Source organism: Hylobates moloch, unplaced genomic scaffold, assembly GCF_009828535.3.
Source record: "Hylobates moloch isolate HMO894 unplaced genomic scaffold, HMol_V3 SCAFFOLD_6, whole genome shotgun sequence".
NCBI classification, from domain to species: Eukaryota; Metazoa; Chordata; class Mammalia; order Primates; family Hylobatidae; genus Hylobates; species Hylobates moloch.
The window spans coordinates 45,557,988-45,582,627 of record NW_026652281.1 but is presented as its reverse complement, the minus strand read 5'-3'; the positions used below and the strand labels follow the sequence as shown (position 1 = coordinate 45,582,627).

At 35.7% G+C, this 24,640-nt stretch overlaps 1 protein-coding gene across 17 annotated transcripts in view; it reads left to right on the top strand.

Moving 5' to 3' along the window:
* PAM (peptidylglycine alpha-amidating monooxygenase) overlaps positions 1-24,640 on the top strand; it is a 278,097-nt gene that overhangs the window by 213,543 nt on the left and 39,914 nt on the right. For 10 of the 17 annotated variants that reach the window (XM_032156743.2, XM_032156742.2, XM_032156740.2 and 7 more), the window contains exons 15-16: positions 7,929-8,249; positions 24,150-24,279. In XM_032156743.2, coding sequence (XP_032012634.1) covers positions 7,929-8,249; positions 24,150-24,279 — 451 coding nt within the window. The remainder of the gene's footprint in view (positions 1-7,928; positions 8,250-24,149; positions 24,280-24,640) is intronic. The other 7 variants (XM_032156751.2, XM_032156750.2, XM_032156747.2 and 4 more) reach the window with 1 other exon arrangement.

The following is a 24,640-nucleotide window of genomic DNA, read 5'->3' as shown; positions in this document are numbered from 1 at the left end:
ATATATATTTACTTCCTGTCTTAATACATTGGAAAGCAGGTAGAAAGATATAAGTCAAGATATGTAATAAATGGGCCGGGCGCAGTGGCTCACGCTGGTAATCCCAGCACTGTGGGAGGCCGAGGCGGGCGGATCATGAGGTCAGGAGATTGAGACCACAGTGAAACCCCGTCTCTACTAAAAATATAAAAAAAATTAGCCGGGCGTGGTGGCGGGTGCCTGTAGTCCCAGCTACTTGGAGAGGCTGAGGCAGGAGAATGGCGTGAACCCGGGAAGTGGAGCTTGCAGTGAGTCGAGATCGCGCCACTGCACTCCAGCCTGGGCGACAGAGTGAGACTCCGTCTCAAAAAAAAAAAAAAAAAAAGATATGTAATAAATGTTATGTTAAAAAGAGGAAATGATCTTTACTAAGATAGAAAAAAAAGGAGGGGAGAGATAGAAATAATCATATTCCATAGACTAAAAGAAAGAAATGTAGCCGTGCCACAAATAAACAGGAAGTGGGAGTTATCTCTGACATGGAGGAAAAAAATTCAAAGAAAGTTAGTGATCTTTAAAGAAAGCCAGTGATCTTTGAAACACAGATTTATTTAGTACTCTGTTTCTCCAGGAGAAATATAAATATTTTCTTTGAAATACATATCTCGAAAATTGCTAGCTATTGATGTTTTGCCAGAATATTAATCTTGATTAGAAATTAACTAGATGTCTTGACATCTAAGTTGTGCAAATCCAGTCTGTGCTTACTCACAAACACACTAACCTTTCACAATATCTTTGTCTACATCTGCTCTCTGTAGAACAAAATCTGGTGTAAAGCAAGTGTACCTCAGATTCTGTCTCAAAAGATGTAATTACAGAGACACCACAAAATCATCATTATATGACAGTTTTACTTATCATGTTGTCCTGGATCATGCAACAATAGGAAACATTTTAATGAGGCTTTAATTGAGTCTATAGGGATTTTTAAAAAAATAATGCTTATTTTGACTGATTTTTTAAAATAATATTCATTATAAAAGATAAGAAAATTATGCAAAGTATAAATATACAAATAGAAATCATCCATAGTCCCCAGAAATGAGTACATATATGTATGTGAAATATATATTATACATATATTTACATATTAAATATATGCATATGTAATGCACATTATTTTAATTATAATGTATACACAATTTCATGGCCCTTTTTTAAAAATATACCTTGAATATTTTCTCCAATGGTAAAAATTATTGGCAAGAGTGATTTTTAATGGCTGCATAATACATGCATATTCCTGCCTATATCAATTTGAAAATAATCCATTTGCATATAAGTGAGTTTATCTGCGAATGAGTTGATTATGTCTGCCTACAGGGAGAAAAATACAAATGGATATTTAAAACAAACTAAAATGTCACCGTCCTTCAAAGACATTGTGAGTGAATAATTACCTATATATGTAATAAGTACAATAAAGCATACAATAGACTCAATTAGGCAGTGATTCTGCATGGAGGAAATGAATCCTAGGAGACTATATAGAATAAGGAAGTTCATACTGATGTCTTCCAAAGCAGACACACACACACACACACACTCCTCATATATATTAAGGTTGGCACTTTTAGAAAACTAACACATTTTGTAAGTTCTCTTTGTTTCTTATGCATTATAATTTCTTATATATGTTCACTATACCAAAGCTATAAACATCCTGAACTTTCTATAACCATTGATTAAGCAAAGAATATGGGCTTGAAACTAAGAAGCTTACTAGATAGAAGCAAAAATCTACACAATTACATTTAAGAGTTCTGAATTTGAGTGACTCACTTCTTTACTATTCGAAGTCTAGATGTGGTGTTGAAACTTATGTCTGTTGTATTGGGAAGATTCAATGTCTTAAATTCCAGGCAGAATTGAAAGTCAAAATCTATAATAACAGTATGTCCTTGTTATTATGTATTATGCTCTAGACAACATTTATTTGGCTGCAGAAACAGCCTTTAACACGTTTTATTCAGTTTGCTCCAAAATCTCCTCATTGTAGTCTTTGTGCCCTCATATAATCAATCTTTCTACTCAAAGGTCAGAATAAGCTACTGTATTCCCAAGGCAGAGAGAATATGACAAAAATATAATTTTAGAGGGAAAATACTCCATGACCCCAGATAGTTAAAGGTCTTTGGACACCTTCTGTGAAACAGTAATTTCACAGTGGTTTTATGCTAACAAAAATGAATTACCATTGGCATGTTTTATCAAATAAGCAGAATCAAGGGAACAAGGTTGCCAGTTAAAAACACAATAGTCTACTGTCAAAGCCTGCTAAAGTTACAGTTGTAAACAGTTTATGGGAAGAGTTAAATAAAGGCTGGGCATGGTAGCTAAAATTTATATTTCATTGATTTGTTCAAAATAGGGCATTCCTTTGATCCTCTAATAAAACACAAATAATTTTAGTAACATCTTCTTAACTAATTCCAAGCACTCTCTATGCCACTTTGCTGTTCTAAAGAAGATACAGTTTTTGTTTGTATGCCTATTCACTAAAAATTTATTGGTTTCTTATGATTTATGAGCACTTCACAAGTCTTTATTTATTGAACTCATCTATCAAACACAATTCTAAATACCCCCCAAGGCTCTGGGAAGTTGATTGAATGCTATTTTGAATTGGTTTCCTAATAACGGAATAGGCAGATGTGAATGATCATTTATCACACAGTTAGGCTTTCCAATATAGATCTATGTGCATGGTAGTTATGAAAACCATCATCTTCTGTCTTCTCCTTTTTTATATTTGTCTCATTTTCTTAAAAAGGATGAAAAGTTGATTTCTGATTGCTTTTCAATCAAATGAGCCCTATAAAGGGAAGAAATAATAAAGTTCACTTCATTTGTGATCCTTGAGCTGGTCACCATGTTCATGTGTTTTATTTCTCTAAGGCTAGAGAATAAATGTTGTGGGATAGTAATAACTAAACAATCAATAAACCAAATTGACTTTAACCCGAAGGGAAAATCAGTTAAGACTGCCACAAATCAAAATCAAAGTTAATCCAGTGGAAAAAAAAAAGAAAAGAAAATACCACTCAGAAATATATAGCTGAACAGAGCTGCGGAAAAGGTAGCTATGGGGATATAACCCAAGAGTGTCCAAGGTGGGTAGGGTGCCATTAATCACGCATCAGTTCCGTAGAGGTAGAGCCACTTTTAATACCATCCTAGACAGATTTTGTCATCCAGAGCAGAGATGGGGGTCCTTTCTGAGGAAGGAGAAGAGTCTTTCACTATGACAATCAAAGGATAAGATTCCCAAATGAATACTGGTGGTAAGGAGGGAAAAGTTGATGTTGCAAATCAGCCTAGGTTGGACCTTGTGATTCACTGGTTAGAGAGAGAAGAATACAGTTTTCTGAGTTGATTTACTCAAAAAAGTGTCATCACTAAGAGAGATACTATTAAAAGGTTAAAATATGATGAGAAGATTAAGAGCTCCATTTTAGACATTTTAAGTTCAAATGAGACAGACAGACATCCAAGTGGGATTTTCCAGAAGACAGTTTTGTAACACCAGTTTGGTGTTAGGAGAGCTCCAGGCTTGGTAGTCATGTGCCTGGAAGTGGTAGCTTAAGTTTTGTAAGTGACTGAGATCACTTAGTAGGAAGAGGCTTTAGCCAGGGGAAAAATGTTTCAGGGACAGACTTCCCGAAACACCAGCCTTTTTTACATGATGGACAGTAAAAAGAGGAAGCACAGATGATAGATAGAGAAGACCTGTAAAGAACAACATTATAAGGAGAGAGGTTCTGAAGGGCACTTTCAACAGGGCTACAGCCTCCCAATAGATCAAAATAAAGAGTCTATCAGCATTGGCAATTAGGATCCCTTACCTCTTGGAGAAGTCATACAATGGTGAAATAGGAAGTGGAAAGAAATGCATCCAATTTAGGGAGGGAAAAGGATGTAAGGAAGAATGAATCAGCAAGTAGCCCTGGACCATCCAATATGGTAAACACTAGGTGAAAATATTTATGTTTTGAATATAAATTAATTCAAAGTAAAAAATTAAAAATTAAGTTTCTCAGGTGCACTAGCCATTTACAAAGTACTCAGCCCCATGTGTCTGTCTAGCAGCTATTAGGTTGGACAGTGCAGACAGAGATTACATCCATTATTACAGAAAATTCTTTTGGACAGTGTTGGAACTTGTAAAGGAAGGGAGAAGATGGAAAAGCCTGAAGGATATGTTATGTCAGAGGAGAGTCTCTCCCCACCTCCACAACATCTCAAGCCCTAAGTGAGTGTATGTATAGCCTGTGAGTCAGATATGAGGTAAAGAAGTTGTATTTATTAATAAAAAAGAAAAGAGAGAAGACAGGAGAGGCTTTAGGGAATTCTGGAGGAATGGCATTCAGAACAGTGGAGTAGAGAGAGTTCTTTTTCCAAAGATATGCTAAAAGAGATGGAGAAAGTACAGATACAGCCTCATTTGGCAAAGCCAGGAACCAATTAGCTGTAGTAGCCACAGTGACTTATTAAGAAAATAGAGGGCTAGAAACATAAAGGGGCTTTTTAAAATTTTATTTATTTATTTATTTATTTATTTATTTATTTATTTATTTATTTATTTTTGAGACCGAGTCTCGCTCTGTCTCCCAGGCTGGAGTGCAGTGGCGTGATCTCAGCTCACTGCAAACTCCGCCTCTGGGGTTCAAGCAATTCTCGTGCCTCTGCCTCCTAAGTAGCTGAGATTACAGGTGCCCGCCACCACACCTGGCTAATTTTTGTATTTTTAGTAGAGATGGGGTTTCACCATGTAAGCCAGGCTGTTCTCAAACTCCTGACCTCAAGTAATCCGCCCGCCTTGGCCCCCCAAAGTGCTGGGATTACAGGCATGAGCCACCGTGCCCGGCCCTAAAAGGGTTTTTTGTTTTCTATTATGAAAATCCAAATGCTTGACTAGGAAAAAGGAGCTGATTTTTAAAATATTATGTAAACCACAGGTTGAAGCAGACATGTTGCAATTAGTTTGTTTTTTCAGTTAGTAATTATAATAGCTATAATTTAGTAACACCTACTTTATGATATGTACTGGACTGGGTATTTTAATATTAACTGTCTTCTTTAAATCTACAAAGTAATTTCTAAAGGTTATTGTCACTATCTTTATTAGGTTAAGTAGAATTTACTTAAAGGCACAAAGTAGAATTTCTTAGAGGCACAGAAATAGGGTTTGATGTGTATTTGAATTGAGAAGTTGCCATACAGGGAAAGACCAGACTGCTATAGGTGCTATAGGTGCACCCAGCAGAGACCCCTGAGTTGAATTGTCAAGGAAGGCTTTTTTGATGTGACACCGAAGATCTGAAAGTTGAGGAGCTAGTTTATTAGTGGGGAGGGAGTGGTCCAGGCAGAAGAAACAACATCTTGTTAGAGTTGATATTCAAGGAAATGAAAAGCCAATATGAGTGGAACATAAACTGAAAAGAAAAAGGAAACGTTGAGAGATGACACAGGGGTCAGGACCACCAACTTGCTTTATTTATGTTCTACTCCATCTGTTATATTCATTAGATGTATTTTCTAAATAAACATCTTAATGTGACTAAGAAAATTGGTTAACATTTCAGGATTCCATATTATATCCAGTACACTAGAAGAGGAAAAAACTCTTTCTGGTTTGCACATAGGAATGTAAGAGATAGCCATCTAGTGGTCTCTCTCTCATGTAACGAGATGTTTATACAGATTCTGCTCTGAAACTTTATTCTGGCAAGGCCTGTGCAACTGTGTGCAGCCAAGCCTGTTACATTCTTTTAAAAATTTTTGCTTTCCTAACCCAATGACAATTTTAAATGATAAATTCACATGAACTGGAGTGCTCTACCTTTGGTATTTTATTACAGCTTTTACATTTCCTCTTACAAATCTGAATGACTATGCATAGTTCTGAACCTGTCTTCCTCCATCAAGACTACCCTAAACACAGAGGTTGCAGTGAGCCAAGATTGTGCCACTGTACTCCAGCCTGAGTGAAAGAGAGAGACCCTGTCTCAATAAAAATAATAGCTTAAACATATGGATTCAAGTTTTTTATTTAATTTTAATTTTTTTGAGATGACATTTGTCTCTGTCACTCAGGCTGGAGTACAGTGGCGTGATCATAGCTCACTGCAGCCTTGAACTCCTGAGCTCAAGCAGTCCTCCCACTTTAGCCTCCCAAGTGGTGAGGACTGTAATTGAATGCCACCACACCCAGCTAATTTTTTTATTTCTTAAAGAGATGGTGTCTCACTCTGTTGCCCAGGCTGGTCTCAAGCTCCTGGGTTCAAGTGATCCTCCTGCCTGGGCCTCCCAAAGTGCTGGGATTACAAATGTAAGCCTCTACGCCCAGCCTCAAGTTTTTAAATAATGGCTTATCTCTCCCTGAAATACTCTTGTATTTTATTTCCTAAATAAGATGTTTCATTGTACAAGCATATGAAACTATTTATATTTAATGTGTGGTAGATGAGAATTTAGCAGTAATGTACTGTATTAATTTTTCTTCTGTGAGGCAGAATGCCACTGTGCCCTAACAGATTTGGTTGACTTATAATTTGCTTTGTTTATTTTACTGAGATTGGCCCTATTACTTGGTAATTATTTTCTGATTGAAGATTTCACCTGGGATAAGCTGATTTCACTGGCAAGAATTGAAAACCTACTTTGAAACATTAAACCAAGATTATTTGTAAACATGACAGCATCTCTTAGCGTCATTTTGGAAAGACTTCATCTCCCCTTGCACCACTTTCTTAATAATATATTCTTCAGTGAAATACATCATGGCTAAACCAGTTATCATTTTCATTTCCTAATGGTCATGAAAAGAGATTTTATAAATGTTTTCTAATTGTGCTGTAAATGTAATTAAAATGTAAGCAACAGGACTCCATAGTCGTAAGTAATTTCATCATTAGCAGCACCTAGTATAGGATGAGGAAAAGGAAGAACTGGTGGTTGCCTTTGGGTTTGGTGTAGGAGAGCAGATTTGTGTTTTCATTGAGAATGTGTTTACCATTCACACAGTTGATATAAATGGATTTGAAGTCATTGTGGAAATGATGAGGGTTAAAATACTTCATGAACTTTCTGTAGTCATATTTTGTATATGTGATAATATTTTACAAATAATTTGCTTTCATGGAATTTGAGTCTCATACCCAAGTTTACTCCTTAATACAGGAAGGCATAAAATGCATTTTGGTGATGAATCACCCTAATGATATCAATTTATTAAAATCTTTTCCTTTGTTTGGAGCTGATTTAAAAGTATCCTTTGCTCAAAAAATTATTTTTTTCACTTGCTCATTTTTTGTTTAAGAGGAACAACTAGAGCTTACAGTAGCACTGCTAACAAAATAATAAAATTTAGGTTTCCCAATTGTCAAATGGATACATATTTACTTGTGTTTTACAGGAAATATATATTTCCTGCTCAAGAAATGTATATTTCATTTCTTGTGGCTTACACTTTAATAGGTTTTTAAAGACAATTACAAAGAGTTTCTTGTGCAGATAGCTGTTATCTAATGTAGCTATTGATGATACTTTATTTTAGAAATCTGATGAGCTCTTAATTTCCATATCAAACTATACTGTGAAAACCATTTATTGAAATGTGCTATGCAGTTACATAAGCATTATTTTTTTCTACTAATATGTCAATAGATGTTATACATAAAGAAATAGATGATATATGAAATAAAGTATTTCACTGGTCTAGGAATTTTTCTCTTTTTTTTTCCTCCTATGCTTAAAAGTCTGGGTGCAAACCTCTCTCTTATTTATTATGAGAAATGAGTAGATATTTTTTAAAGCACCAAATTTTGTAAATTTTGCAATCTTATCTACCCTCCACGCCCTTATCTCTTCTCTTTTTTCCACAGGTGATTTCTATTCACTACTTTCCAAGCTGCTAGGAGAAAGGGAAGATGTTGTTCATGTGCACAAATATAATCCTACAGAAAAGGCAGAATCAGAGTCAGACCTGGTAGCTGAGATTGCAAATGTAGTCCAAAAAAAGGATCTTGGTCGGTCTGATGCCAGAGAGGGTGCAGAACATGAGAGGGGTAATGCTATTCTTGTCAGAGACAGAATTCACAAATTCCACAGACTAGTATCTACCTTGAGGCCACCAGAGAGCAGAGTTTTCTCATTACAGCAGCCCCCACCTGGTGAAGGCACCTGGGAACCAGAACACACTGGAGGTGCGTGTAGGGTTTCTTTTAAGCAATAAAGTGTGAAATGCTACAATCCACATTAGCAAAACCTGAAGGGAATAAGAATTAATGGGTGAAAAAATTCATCAATGAAAAGGACTTATCATTAGAAAAAATATTACTCAGATTTGGGCTATCAGATACCATCTTTGAAGTTTTTTTTTTGTTTTGTTTTGGTTTTGGTCTATTACTGCATGAATTTAGTGTCTGTTCTGTTGGTGAGCCAGAACTACAAGGACCAAAAAATATTTGGATCATTTGGGGAAAGGAGGCATATGAAATTCAGGATAAAAATTCTTATAATTGAATATTTTTCATTTTGCTCAATGGAAATTCATTGAAAATTCAAAACCTGATATGTAAAGTCCCAGTGTAAGAAATGCTTATACTATCTCCTTGTAAGGTAATTAAATTCCTCTCAAAGGAATCTTACACTTTCAACATTCTCATCCAGTTGACTTGTAAAATATAACCATTTTTATGATTTTGATTTCTTAAGTTTCATTATCAATTACAATCTTAATTAGAAAGTTGAGTATTTCTGAAGGGACCTCTAGTAAGTCAATAACTATCAGATTTATCTTTATTTCTAGCCCAAATAGGCTTCTATAAGTAGAGGAAAATACCTTATTCCCTTCAGGTTTCTGTACCAGCAAGCTGTGGATGCCTCGTCTTTGTCTTTAATTGTGTTATGGCCTCTGTGATATTGATTGTGTTTCATGTTACTTGCTAATGTGGAAAGCCAGATAATACAGCATGTGGAGATAATCTCCAAAAAAGTAACGGATATGCGTGCATGGCAGCTGTCCATGTGTGGGTTGGAATGGCACAGGCTGCCAGCTTGATGTTTTCAAATTCAGCTTTGTAGGAGGCCATAAATTATTCAACACCCAGCTGATTTTTATTTATAATTGAAAAAAATTAGCATGCAGTGCCTTTTGCTCACATGAGAGTTTCAAAGCATAGTCCATTGGTACTGGTCTAATGGTTTCTGTGAGATGTTAACTGGAACCTGGATTTTTAACTTTTCGTGTTTAAACAGGATCAGCCCTGCTCTAGCTCATTCTGGATTTGTCAAATAAAACTGTTTCTCATGAGGTGGTCCCTGGACCTCCTTGCCTCAGAATCACCTAGGATGCGTAAGAAAAATTTAGACCCTGAATCCTATCAAAGAACAACTGAATCAGCATTTCTGAGTATGATGCCTAGAAATTTGCAGTTTATCATGCCCCTATCCATTTCAAAACACACAGGAATGTCTGTCTGAACTTATATTTTAAGGACAGTGAATTGTAACCCAGACAACATGGAAATATAAAAGGGAAAAGAGCCTCTTTGGTGGGAATACAATTGTGTTCATGTGTGAAATGTGAGTTGCAGCATGCTTTATTTATTCTATGACTTGTCTTTGTTATTCTTGGATTTGAAATGATATCATGGTCATTTGTAGGCATCAAGAGTGTCAATATCACAGTCAGAATTTGACTTAAGATATTGCATTTCTGAAACTTACTCAGTTTTTCTACGAAATAAACCCTTAAAATGCCCAGGTGCATGTACTTCGCAAATATCCTCATACTTTCCAAAGTGGTCAAATGGTAGTGCTCAAGAGAAAAATGCTTCTCTAGGATCTGTTTAGGGAAATTTCCTTCATGTGAATGTCACTGAAGTGAATAACAATGAGTCACAGAAACATACAGCACAACTGCAAATTAAGAAAGGAACATGTATTTCCTTTCTAAAATAATTTAATGTTATGTCACTAATTACAAAAACTTTTAAAAAATAAAATGCAAAACAGAAAAACTCATATTTAGGCAAGCTATTTCTAAAAGGCTTTTTCTTAATTCTCTTTCACCATTTACTGTATGTAATGCAGTGTAATATCTAACTTTATCGATGCTGTTTCATTCCTTTGGGTAAGCCAGAGGAAAACCTATCCTCGGGAAGCTTCCATTTTGCCAAAAATAAAGTAGGAAGTTATTAGCATATAAGGCCCTAATAAAACTTATTAGTAATCTAATTAATGTCTAGTCCTCAGGGTATAGTCAAAGAGAATAAATTTGATGGATAATCTTCCATTGTTTCTTTCATACCCTTTCTTTACTCCAGGCAAAGCTGAGAATGAGCCTAATGGTCGGAGGAATTAACTGTTTCCCTAAATGCCTAATTTACTATAAGGAATTGTATTTGCTGCAAAGAAGAAAGTAACTTTTTATATGAGATTATTATAAAAACAAAAAAGTCAGGCTGGTCTGTTGCTTAATATTATAGCTCATACTTATTTCAGATATCTTTGACATCTATTGTTAATTTTCAAATAAAGAAGCTGAAGCCAGAAGTTAACCTATTTGAATGAGGTCACAGATCTAAATCTAAAACTTGGACTTTATTATTTCCAATGTGCATCTTCTAGTTTCTTACATTTCAGTAAAGTTGTGCTCAAAGAGATGCTAATGAGCTTGCCCAATTCAGATAAACTTCCCAAGAACACTGGACCCTCACTGCTTAGAAGATGGAGACTGCTATTCAGAACCCTGGTCTGATGTCCTCAGTTGTTGACACCAGCATAATCTAATACAATGGTGTTTTCTGCAGCAGTATTTTAGATTTCATCAGTTGGTCTATACGTTGGAACTGTAATATGGTGATGAAGCCCATCCAGTTGACCTGAGGGTTCAAAGGTGAAATTAAAAGATCAGCCCAAAAATCTGGGTGTGACTATATGGTAGGCCTAGGAACACCTGAGGGTTTCAAAAACCATACTATTTTCTGAACCTTTAGTTTGGTAAGGATTCCACTTGTTTTCCACCCTGGCATCTGCCTTTAAAACTGGCTTCTCCACCTCGTTATGGGTTGGATATCAGTGGTCACCAAGCTACATGAAGAAGACAATAGAATGATATCTTCTAACTTTGCACAGCTGAGAAAGTCCTTATCGTTCCCCAGAACAAGATAGTTAAGTACTGTGTCTTATTGTATCTCTAGGAGGACAAATATCTGCGAATAGCATTTTTTTTTTAGATTTTATCTTCATGATTTTTGGTGAAGATCTGAAAACTCTGAACAATTGTGAAAACAGCATTAGCAACAGAAACTTCCTGGACAGGTTCAGATAGACTAGACCAGAGGTTTTCAAACTGTTGTTTGAAAGGAGACCCACCAAGTAGGAGGTAATAGTCACAGGCTTCCCAACACACACATGCATGCGTGCGCACGTGCATACACACACACACACACACACACACACACACTACAGCTTCCCCAAAAGCAGTTCTGTATGTGGCCAAAATCAAATTTGGAAACTACTTCATGGAGACAGTATAATGTAGAATATTGCAGGTCCAGGTACCCGACTGCCTGGTGGCTTTGAATTCCAGCTATACAGTTTTCTATGTGGTCTCTAGGCAAGTATAAAAAATTCTCTGGGCTTTAGTTTTCTCATCTGTAAAATGAGGATTATAATAATATACTCCTCGCAGAGTTCAAGTGAGGGTCAAATGATATTATACATGCAAAGTGCTTTGAACAGTGTCGGCATGCAGAAAGCATTTAAAAATGTTACAATACATTAACAATTGTGACTATTATTGCTACCATTACTGTCATGTTATGTTAGATTGAGATTTTTAAAAATGAAATACCAAAGTATAAATATTGATTACTTGATCTTAAGCAGCATTTGTGAGACAGAGAATTTTCTTGCAGTATGCAGGAAAGCAGCAAAATTTGGCATTCTAAGTTGATAAGTTGAGAAAAAAGTGACTTGGCAGTGTTTTATCACAATGGGAGCTTGTGGCTCTTCAAACGTCTGATCACTTACATTGATCTACCTTGATATTTGCATGTGATACATGACATACAGTGTGAAAATGCTAACCTCAATAAACTAAGAAGCAGATGCACTTCTTTTTAAACTTAGTATAGTTTAGTTTATATCATTAATAGTTTAGATACAGATAGCATTAATGAGTAGAAACAAAATCTTAGGTATCTTTATTCTAGTTGCCCTCTGGAAACTAGACTCATTGAACATTTAAAAAGTAGAGCTAGCTATTTTAGTGGCAGATTTGATTGGACTACCACATACTTGCATGTGGAAGCCTGATTCAGTATGTATTACAAACCTCTGGATGTGAGAAAATACACTTGCATTTGTGTGACAATTCTGATCAGATAAGAGGATTCAGAAGGTGTTCAATTATTCTTATGATACATTTAGTTTTTTCTTCATTTCTATGAACAACTTATACTTAATTTCAGAGTCCATTCTTATATTTCAGTCATAGTCTTACCTCTAGGTTCAAGTCTTGCAGAATTTTCAGGGTAAAATAAACCATTCAGTGGCTGAATTTTGATCTCTGAGGGGAGGAGAATGGTTAAAAAAAACACATATACATAGCACTTACTTTGAGCCAAGCTTAGTGTTTTAGACGCATTGATTCATTAGAGAGGAAGAAAGTGATGAAAGGTTAAGTCACGTGTCCAAAATTCCACAGCTCAAGAAACCAAGATGCAAAGCCAGGCAGACTTACTCCCAAGTCTTGCTTCTTAATCACTCTGTTATTCTGCATCACACACACACACATACACACAAACACCTTAGATATACAAATAGGAAGATGATTTTTTCCAGTCATCTAATTATCTCAGGCTACAATTGTAATAATTATAGTTATTATAGGTGTATTGGTCATGCTTTCTTGGTCAGTATTCAGCCAGTTTGACCAATATAGAAATCTCATTTGCAATTAAAGAAACTTTAAAAAGGAAAAGAATCCTGCTAATGCTTTTGAGCCCCTATTTATATGGTAAATCTCTTCCTCACTTCACTCCCATTAAATGAAGCATTATAATTCATTCTTGTTTTCTTTCTTACTTTGGTATAAATATTTCTACAATAGTTTTAGTTAATTACAGTTATTGCTGGCATTTCTGATGAATAACAATCCCTGACCAAAATAAGACATCCTTTTCCCAAAAGATGAAAATTTACAAGTACAGAAAAAGCAAGCACCATATTTTGTTTTTGTTGAAGTCTTCTAGTGATTTTTTTCAGTTCTATTTCTTAAAATTAAATGTGAAGAGCCTTGTTACACTGAAATTAATTCATAGTTCTGGGTTTGAATTTTTTCCTCAACTTGAGCTCTGTTAGTCTTTATGTAACAGATAAATGAATGCCCTTTCAAATACTTATTGATAATTTCATGTGAATGCAACAGTGCTCACTAATATTAATCTCTTTCTGGAAAAGTGTAATTTATTAATCTTTTTCATGATTAATTGATACAATTTTAATAGCAGTATTTAATTTTTTTCTAAAAGTAGTAACTTCTTTTTCTGAATATATGGGAGGATATGCAGCTGTACATTAACCTTTATTTATAATAAATGTAAGGATTCTTTATAGAATAATATAATTTATTTATCATAAAAAGTGTTATATGTCATTGGAAAAATATTTTAAGATTTTGGGGGTTCTTTCAACTTTTTAATCATCTTTTAGAAACAAAAACAAATTTGTATCAAAGCTACTAGGATCAATAGCTAATGTATACTTACCTTATTTTTCTAAAAGTATTGTTTCCAGTAATATGTTCTCAACTCCAGATTTTAAAAACAAGCAATCAAGTTTGAAATAATTCTACCATTTGCTATCTGAATTTAGAGCAATTGACAAAGTCGGGAATGACTTGCCCAAGGTCATGGGTAAGAAATTTGTATTTAATTTTTAGGCTAACACTGTAAATCTGTAGCATTAGCAAGTCATGTATTGAATCATTTCTTAAATAATAACTAAGAGAAATCTGAACTAGAATTTTTAACTTCTTTATCATCAAAAGTGTTTAAGGTATAACTCAAATATATTTTATCATATAATTTCCTTAATAAGCCTTTGAAATTGTCCTTAATTGGGCATTAGAAAATAATTATCCCTGAAATTGAGGCCTAAAGTCCGGCTCAAGGCTGAAGTTCCTTTCCTGTCAAATGAGACAGTTATGTGGAATAATTCCGATACAGTTCTAGCATTCTCTGATTCTCATGTCATGATGAGCAGGAATTGGAACAATAATCAATATTAATTCCACCTACATACACACTAGTCTTAAATCACTGCCTTTATTCTTGATCATTTCATCGTATAGGGAATAGCCTTTAACTACCTGATAATTAAAAATATGGTGACACTGGAAGCAAAAATATTAATTAACTTAGCTAATACTCACAGAAAAAAACCATGAAGTTTTTCTTTAACTATCCTAAAATTTCTGGTTAATAAAGAGACTCAGATCCTGAAAGTTTTGAACACTTGGCTAAGTAATGTAAGTGTGCAAAGACAATTTAAAATAAAACTAACAATAATGTAATATAATTTTTCCAAACATGCAGTACTAAAAGAACCAGGTTGCTCATGGTGTTAGACTTCATACATTTTTTTACACATCATCTTTACTTTTTTGGAAATTCACTAAAGGTGTATATTTTCATAAATATGTTCCAGATATTTACATTAATTTTCCTTCTTGAACATTCCCAACCTACAAGCGTTCTAATATGTGACAAATGAGTGTTTTTGTAATTGGTGAAGATAGGCTCAAAACAACCTATGCGTCTATATTTTTTTGCAGGCTTCCAAGCACTTACCAGTTTAAGGGCATATGATAGTTGAGATCATTCATAGCCAGATTAAAGTTATTTAAACAGTATTTGCAATATTTTATGAAATTCATATTTGACCCCAAAATAATGCAATTTTTTAGACGTTGCATATTTTCTGTCAGAATAGTAACTCCGCATCTTCATGAGCATTTAGCTGCCAGTACCTAGTTGGTAGGCCACCGAATAGAAAGGTTCCAGAAGCCATTGTATGTGTTTATTGTCTTTATTGATAGTAATCAGCCAATTAGCATTTTCATTGTGTATTCTCATAGTATCTTCAGAATTCTGCTATGGGTGAAAAGTTAGTACAGATGAATTATAAGGTTGTAGGGGAGTTTGAATGCTAACTGATACCATAAACAAGTAGAGACTAAAACATAGACTTTAGTTTAATGCATTTATGAGGCCATACAGTAAGTAGGCCAGGTCCTGTGTGACAGTTGGTGACAAAACCATGAATGAGGGATGATCCTTGCCCTTGAAGAATTCTGTCTAGTTGTAGTGGTTCTGAGCTCTGAGAACGTGATGAAAGCAATTAAATGTCTGCATTGTCGTGAGCTTTGAGTTTCCCTTGGAACCCATCTAGAAGTTTCAGGAGTGGTGAATGAGTACTGAATTATAACAACTACATGAGAGAAGAATGAAAGAAGTGCAATCTGAGATTCAAGCAACTTTGAAATCATTTTAAACATTTGGTGGGGGAATGACTTATCCATCTGTTGATTTATCTAGTCATTTCTAAATCTAATGCCTATACTCTGTTTCCGGAGTTCACTTTCAAAAATACAGCATTAATCATGTCACCCCATGTTTTAAATTTCCCATGGACATACACCATCAGAGAGCCTAAAGACAGTTCCTCCCCACCCAGCACTGCCCCTGCCAGTGCCTGCCCACATCATTGAGGCCTGGGGACCAAACCAGCCTGCCAGAGTCCAGACACATTGTCCAGGGATCTGAGGATTCACCCGCCCTGTCTACCACCACTGGTGTCTGTGCACTCCTCCAAGGGGTCTAAGGATGGGTCTGTCAAGCCTGCCATCACCACAGCTTCCAGCACCCACCTGCATGAGCCACATGGAGGCCTGAGGACTGGTCCTTCCAGCCCACTACCACCACTGCTGGTGTCCATGTGTATGACTTGGGGATCTGAAGATAGGTTCAGTGCTGATACTGCCTTTATTGATGCCATGCATGCCACCCCTGGGCCCAAGGACCTAACTGCCCATCCAGCCCATCACTGCCACTGCCAGAACCTGAGTAAGCTGCCTGGACCTGCTACCACTGATACCTGCATACAACACCTAGGGGCCTAAAGCCTGTCATGCTCAGCTCACTGTTGCCACCAGTGGGGCCCAAGGATCAACCCACCTTGTGTCCTTGTCGTCAGCAAAGCCTCACCTTAGCTTCTGCTAAAAACTGCAGCCTAAGCTGCTGAGGAACTCAGAGACGCCACTGATGCTGATTGTAGCCAAAGAAATCATACAGAGACTACTGTGTCCACTTAGAAGTAAAACCAACCACCCTATTCAACCAACACTATAGTTCATCTATAAAGAAAAACATTTTTCCTTATGAAACCCAATCTATAAAACTGGAAGAAGCAACTGTTATATCACATATAGAGGTGTCAATGTAAGGACACAAGAAACACGAAAAGGAAACATACCTCTAATGAAACACAATAATTCTTCAGTAACAGACTCAACAAAAAAGCAATCTATGAAATTCCTGAAAAAGAATTCAACATACTGATATTAAAGAAGCTCAGTAAAATAGAAGAGAACACAGATAAACAATACAAAGAATTCAGAAAAACAGTTTATGATCTGAATGAGAAATCTGACAAAGAGATATTGCCAGGTGGTGGGCGCCTGTAGTCCCAGCTACTCGGGAGGCTGACGCAGGAGAATGGCATGAACCCCAGGGGGTGGAGCCTGCAGTGAGCCGAGATCGCGCCACTGCACTCCAGCCTGGGCAACAGCGAGACTCTGTCTCAAAAAAAAAAAAAAAAAAAAGAGTGAAACAGAAATCCTGGAACTGAAGAATTTAATCACATGAACTAAAAAATACAGTTGAGAGCTTCAACAATAGACTAGATCAAGCAGAAGGAAGAATTTCTGAATATGAAGACATCTTTTGAAATAACCCAGTAAGGCCAGGCATGGTGGCTTATGCCTGTAATCCCACAGTTTGGGAGGCTGAGGTGGGTAGATTGCTTGAGGCCAGGAGTTTGAGACCAGCTGGCCAACATGACAAAACCCCATGTCTACTAAAAATAATAAAAATAAAAATAGCCAGATGGGGTGGGGTGTGCCTATAATTCCAGCTACTCGGGAGGCTGAGGCATAAGAATCACTTGAACCCAGGAGGTGGAGGTTGCATTGAGCCAAGATAGCACCACTGAACTCCATCCTGGATGACAGAATGAGACTGTCCCCCCCCAAAAGAAAAACCTGAGATTTTAAAAGGAAAAAAATAATATTTAAAAATGAAGAAAGCCTACATCATATGATATATAGGACACTGTAAACTGACCAAATATCCTAATTTTTATTATTCTAGAAGGTGTAGAGATGGGCAAAGGCATAGAAAACCTATTTAATGAAATAACAGCTGAAAACTTCCCATTTTGAAAGAGATACAAATATCCAGATACAGGAATCCCAGTGATCCCCAAATAGCTTCAACGTAAAGGGTCTTCTCCAAGACACATTATAGTGGAATTTTCAAAACTTAAAAACAAAGACTAAATTCTAAAAACATCAAGAGTAAAGCATCAAGTCACATATAAGGAAACCCCCTTTGGACTAACAGCAACTTTCTCAGCTTAAACGTTACAGATCAGGAGACAGTGTAAATTGATATATTCAAAGAGTTAAAAGCAAAAAACAATTCATCCAAGAATACTATTCCCAGCAAAGTTTTCCCAGAAAGCAAAACTTGAGGGAATTCATTAGCATTAGAACATCCCTACAAGAAATGCATAAGGAAGTCCAGATTTTACCTCTGTAAGCAAAACAACAATATCTACCATCACAAAAACACAAGAATAAAATTCAATGGCAGAGCAGACACACAAATGAGAAAGAGAAAGGACTCAAGTGTTGCCACTGCAAAAAAAAATCAAACCACAATGATAAACAATAAGAAAGAAAGGAAAAAAAGGCCATACAAAACAACTAGAAAACAACAAAGTGACAAAAATAAATCCTCACCTACCAATAATAACCTTGAATATAAATGGATTAAATTTCTCACTTAAAATATATAGACTGCCTTAATGGAGAGAAATACATAACCCAACTATTTGCTGCTCGTAAAAACTCACTTCACCTGTAAAGACGCATAAAGACTGAAAGTGAAGGGATAGTAAAATATATTCCATGCAAATGAAAAACAAAACAAGCACAAGTAGCTATAGTTCTATCAGGTAAAATAGACTTTAAGAACGGTAAAAACAACAACAACGATGAAGATGATCGTTATATAATGACAAAGAGATCAATTCAGCAAGAGGATATACCAGTTCTAAATATATATGCATATGCATCATTGGAGCACAGACATATGTAAAGGAAATATTATTTGACCTAAAGGGTGAGATAGACTCCAACACAATAATGGTTGGGGACCTCAACCATTGTCAGCATCGGACAGATCATGTAGACAAAAAATAAACATTGGATTGAAACTGCACTGTAGCCCAAATTGGCCTAACAGACATTCACAGAACCTTTTATCTAACAGCTGGAGAATGCACATTCTTTTTATCAGCACATGTAACATTCTCCAGGATAGACCATGTGTTAGGCCATAAAACAAGTCTCAACAAAATTTTAAAAATAGAAATTATATCAAATATCTTCTTAGACCACAAAGGAAAAAACTAGAATTCAATAACAAGAAGAACTTTGGAAGCTGTACAAGTACATGGAAAGTAAACAACATGCTCACGACCAACTACTGGGTCAGTGAAGAAATTATGAAGGAAATAAAAAAAATTTGAAACAAATGAAAATGGAAACACAATGTACCCAAACCTATGGAATATAGCAAAAGCAGTGCTAAGAGGGAAGTTTATAGCAGTAAATACCTACATCAAAGAGTAGAAGGATGTCAAATAAGCAACTTAACAATGCACTTCAAAGAACTAGGAAGCAGAACAAACCAAACCCAAAATTAGTAAAAGGAAAGAAAAAGAGCAGAACTAAATGAAATAGAGACTAAAAAAATACAAAGGTCAATGAAAAAAAAGTTGGCTTTTTGAAAGATAAACAAAATGAGTAAACTGCTAGCTAGACTAACCAAGAAAAAGAGAGAAGATTCAAATAAATAAAATCAGAAATGAAAAAGGTGACATAGCAACAATTACCACAGAAATATAAAGAATCATTAGAGATATAATGATTTCTGTATGAAAACTGTATTAGCATACAGTTTTCAACAATTGTATGCTAATGAATTAGAAAACCTAGAGGAAATGAATAAATTCCTGGATGCATATAACCTACCATGCCTGAACTAGAAAGAAATAGAAAACCCAAACACAACAATAACAGGTAATGAGACTGAATCAGTAATTTTTTAAAAATCTCCCATCAAAGAAAAGCCCAGGACCAGATGGTACTGCTGAGTTCTACCAAAATTATAAAGAACTAATAACAATTTTTTCAAACTATTCCAAAATATGGAAGAAGAGGGAATTCTTCCTAATTTATTCTATGAAACCAGCATTATCTTGATATCAAAACCAGATAAGGATACAGTGAAAAAAGAAAAGAGCAAGCCAGTATCTCTGATGAACATAAATGCAAAATCCTGAACACAGTACTATCAAACCAACTTCAGAAACACATCAAAAAGATAATGCATCATGAGCAAGTGAAATTTATTGCTGGGATATGAGGATGGTTCAACATCAAAAAATGTGATATACCACATCAACAGAATGAAGGACAAAAACCATATGATCATATCAATAGAAGCAGAAAGAGCATTTGCTAAAATTCTATCTTTCTTCATGACAAAAACTCTCAATAAATTATGCATAGAAGGAATATACTTATACATAATAAAGTCCCTATACAGCAAACCCACAGCTGACATCATACCGAATGGAGAAAAGAGGAAAGCCTTTCCTTTAAGAACTGGAATAAGACAAGGATGGCCACTTTGACCATTCTTATTCCACATAGTACTAGAAGTTCTAACCAAAGTAGTCAGGCAAGAAAAAGAAATAAAAGGCACCCAAATCAGAAAAGAGGAAGTCAGATTAGTCCCTCTTTGCAGATGATGTGATCTTATATAGAGAAAAACCTTAAGACTTCACCAAGAAAAGTCTTAGAACTTATAAAGTAATTCAATAAAGTTTCAAGACACAAAATCTCAACATATGAAAATCGGTAGCATTTTTATACACCAATAATGAACTAGCTGAAAAAGAAATCAAGAAAGCAGTCCTATTTACAATAGCTTAAAAAAATACTGATGAATCAATTTAACCAAGGAGATGAAAGATCTCTTCAAGAAGAACTGCAAAACACTGATGAAAGAAATTGAAAATGGCACCAAAAAAATGGAAAAATATTTCCTTCTCATGGACTGAAAAAAATCATATTGTTAAAATGACAATACTACCTGATATGGTTTGGCTGTGTTCCCACCCAAATCTCATCTTGAATTGTAGCTCCCACAATTCCCATGTGTCATGGGAGGGACCCAGTGGGACGTAATTGAATCATGGGGTCAGTTTCCCCCATACTGTTCTCGCGGTAGTGAATAAGTCTCATGAGATCTGATGGTTTTATAAGGGGAAACCCCTTTTGCTTGGCTTGCATTCTCTCTTGTCTGCCACCATGTAAGACATGCCTTTCACCTTCCACAATGATTGTGAGGCCTCCACATCCACATGGAACTGTAAGTCCATTAAACCTGTTTTTCTTTGTAAATTACCCAGTCTCAGATATGTCTTTATCAGCACTGTGAAAACAGATTAATACAATCTACAGATTTAATGCAATCATTATACCAATGACATTTTTCACAAAGGAAAGGAAGTCAATCAAAGGGATAACTGTACCCCCTTTACAGTACCCAAGATATGGAATCAACCTAAGAATATATCAACAGATGAATGGATAGAGAGAAGGTGGTGTATGTACATAATGGAATACTATTCAGTCATAAAAGAATGGAATCCTGTCATTTGCAGCAACATGTATGAAACTTGAGGTCATTATATTAAGTGAAATAAGCCAAAAATAGAAAGACAAATACCATATTCTTACTCATATGTGGAAGCTTAAAAACTTGATCTCATGGAAGTAGAGAATAGAATGATAGTTACCAGAGCCTGGGAAACATTCAGGGGAATGGAGACAAGTTGATTAATGGGTACCAACATGTAGAGAAATGAAGTAACTTTTAGTGTTTGATAGCACAGCAGGGTAAATATAGTTAACAACAATATATTGTCTATTTCAAAATAGCTAGAAGAGAAGATATGAAATGTTTCCAATGCAAAGAAATGATAAGTGCTCAAGGTGATGTATATTCTAAATACCCTGATTTGATCATGCTTGTATCAAAATATTACATGTACCCTATAAATATGTACAATTATTTTGTACCAATAAAACATGTTTCTAAACCTTCAGTGGCTCCCAATTGTCAGTAGCAGCTGTTTGCAATTGTTCTCCCTTTTGTGATAAGCAAGGGTGATAGATGATAGATACTGTTCATCTGAGCAGCTCCATTCACATCCACTTCTATACCTAGGATTATTTGCAAATTCAGGCATACCAGCTGTAATTCTGCCCACCTTCTCTCCAAAAGGCATATCACAATACACATGAGTGACAACGACATTTTCATATGCTCTAAAATATTTCCAAAGCAAATTATTCCCTGACTCTGTGCTTTACTGCTGCTAATAAAATACTTGTAATGTGCCTCAAAATTTTCAGTAGAAGTCAAGACACCGCAGCTACACACTATATGATCATTGTTAAATCCAGCTTCCTTTATGTGGTATCAATACATTTTCCAGTCTAAATCAGATCTCAGGGTCAGCTAATCCAGTCCCCAGGCCCCCATTCCACCCTACATACACACGTATCCTTTCCTGATTATTTTACAAAATCTTAAAACACATTCTGCAATTATAAACATCCTCACTTTTATTCTTTTTGACCAAAATATTCTCTGCCCACTTCTACACTTAAATGAATTCCACCTTACCTTTAAGTGCATACACAAATGTTTGTTCCCTTGGGAAACCTTTTAAGTAGACCTTAATTCTACCCTATCCCAGCCCTAGCCTTGGGAAGGATTCTGGGCCCTCTCCTATATTCCTGTACTACTTTGTGTCATAAGTATTGGTTTCCTGGATTTTTAAAACAATGTATTCTGTCATATTCCTATCCTATTATAGCCCTATTATATCCTTTTATTTACTAAGGCCAAAAACCACGTTTTATTCCTTTGCGTTCCCAGATTCTACCATAGTACCTTACATAGAAAGTACACTTAGGGAATAGTTGTTGAAGATGCTTCAGAAAAAAAGAAGGAAAGGAAAAGGAAAGGGAAGGGGAGGAAAGGAAAGAGAAAAGAAAGAAGGAAAGAAAGAAAAAAAAGAAAAAGGAAGGAAGCAAAGAAGATGCTTCAGCAAAGGTTGAACTAATCTGGGCATCCTATTGTGCTATGTTTTGTTAATTTTTATTAAAAAATTAAATGTACAAAGTTTAAAATATTTTGGGTGAAAAGGTACTTTTTTTTCTGTAGTTGACAGAATTATTTTGAAGTGCTTGTTCTCACACAAGCATCCTCTCAAGTTTTCATAGCTGATCATATAAGTTTTGAGGTTCTCTTTCTCCCCCCAGTCTTTAATGTCCGTCTTTGAGGATTTCACTGCATGTTGCCACATCCTTCAGAGTGGCAAGGAGGAATGAGACTCAAATTGCTGCTTTTCTTCTCAGAATCTTTGTTGAAGAATTTGGGAGGGACAGAAATATCAATGCTGATACAATAGCTTTCATAGTCATCTTCATAACTCTATATCCTCAATTAGTATAGATATATACATTGTAACCCTTTATCCATGAGCGTGTTTATTAAAGAGATTAACACAAATGAGGCTGGCTGCAATGGCTCACACCTATAATCCCCACACTTTGGGAGGCTGAGGCAGGAGGATCACTTGAGCCCAGGAATTGGAGACCATCCTGGGCAACACAATGAGATGCCATCTCTGGAATAAATTGCTTTTTTCAATTAACTGGGCATAGTAGTGCACAGCTATTGTCCCAACTACTCAGGAGACCGAGGTGGGAGGATTGCTTGAGCTCAGCAGGTTGAGGCTGCAGTGAGCTGTGACTGTGCCACTGCATTCCAGCCTGGGTGACAGAGTGAGACCCTGTCTCAAAACACCCACACATGCAAACCCAGATATTCTCTGAAGAGATATTCTGATCAGAAATAAGAATAATTTGGAAATCATTCAGTCACAGAGTTTCTGTCATTTTTTTCTTCTCTCATTTTAGGAAACCAAATATGAACAGTGAAAAAGAGAGTCCTATTCTTATAGGGTCACTGAAATTAGGAGAATGAGACTGATATCTTAGTTCTGTGTAACAAGGAATAATCAATGAATGGTTTATTATGGGGGCTATTTTATATTGAATATCCAGAATTTACTCAGGAGATGATTGATTAGATAGATAGATAGATAGATAGATAGATAGATAGATAGATAGATAGATAGATAGATAGATGATAGATGGATGAATGAGGGAAAAGGACAGAGGAACACATAGTGCCAGGCTTATTGCCCATTCTTCCTATTTATTTAAAACATTTAAAAGCTTTGTATTAAAATGCCGTGTATGTTGTTGTATTTTCCAAAGAGAGTGAAGTAAGAATCTTGTTGACAAGAAGGCCGCCTCAAATGTACCCTTTAATGACTTGAGTTAGCTGGCTTTACAGGCATCTTATCAAAAGGAAAAGCAAACAGTCCTAATGCAAGTTCCCAGTCACTTCATTTCATCACTCAGAAAGCTACTTGGAATGTGCATGTGGTATAATTTATGTAGAGCACGGCTTGATTGTCTTTTTTTATTTCTTTGCATCTAGTGATGTTATTGCATGAGCTTCTTGTAACTATTGTGAATCCTCACAAGGCAATTCGACCTTTCTCTTTTACACTAAATGTGTGGATATATCTTTTAGATTTCCACATGGAAGAGGCACTGGATTGGCTTGGAGTAGACTTGTTGCCAGGCCAGGTTTCTGGGGTGGCTCTAGACCCTAAGAATAACCTGGTGATTTTCCACAGAGGTGACCATGTCTGGGATGGAAAGTAAGTAATATTTTTTCTTCAATAAGCAAATAAAAATAGTGTACATAATTTTTTCACTAAACTAACAATAATGGTGAGAGAACTATAAAGGTTTTTTAGAATTTGATTTTTTGAGCATAATATATTTGTCCTTTTAATGTCTGACTGTAGTAAGTAGCAGAGAGGAAGTCTTGTGTGCTTTAAAACAAAGTGGTTTCACAAAATAGTTTATGGAAAGAAGACCGTAACAATCTGTGATTCTACCCACTTACCATTTTGCTCCCTCCTGTTATCTATCTATAACATTAAAGATAGTTAAGTCAGTACCTTAGTGAAAACGTTCAAGACTTCAAGGAGAGTGCTTATGATAAGTAATCAACTA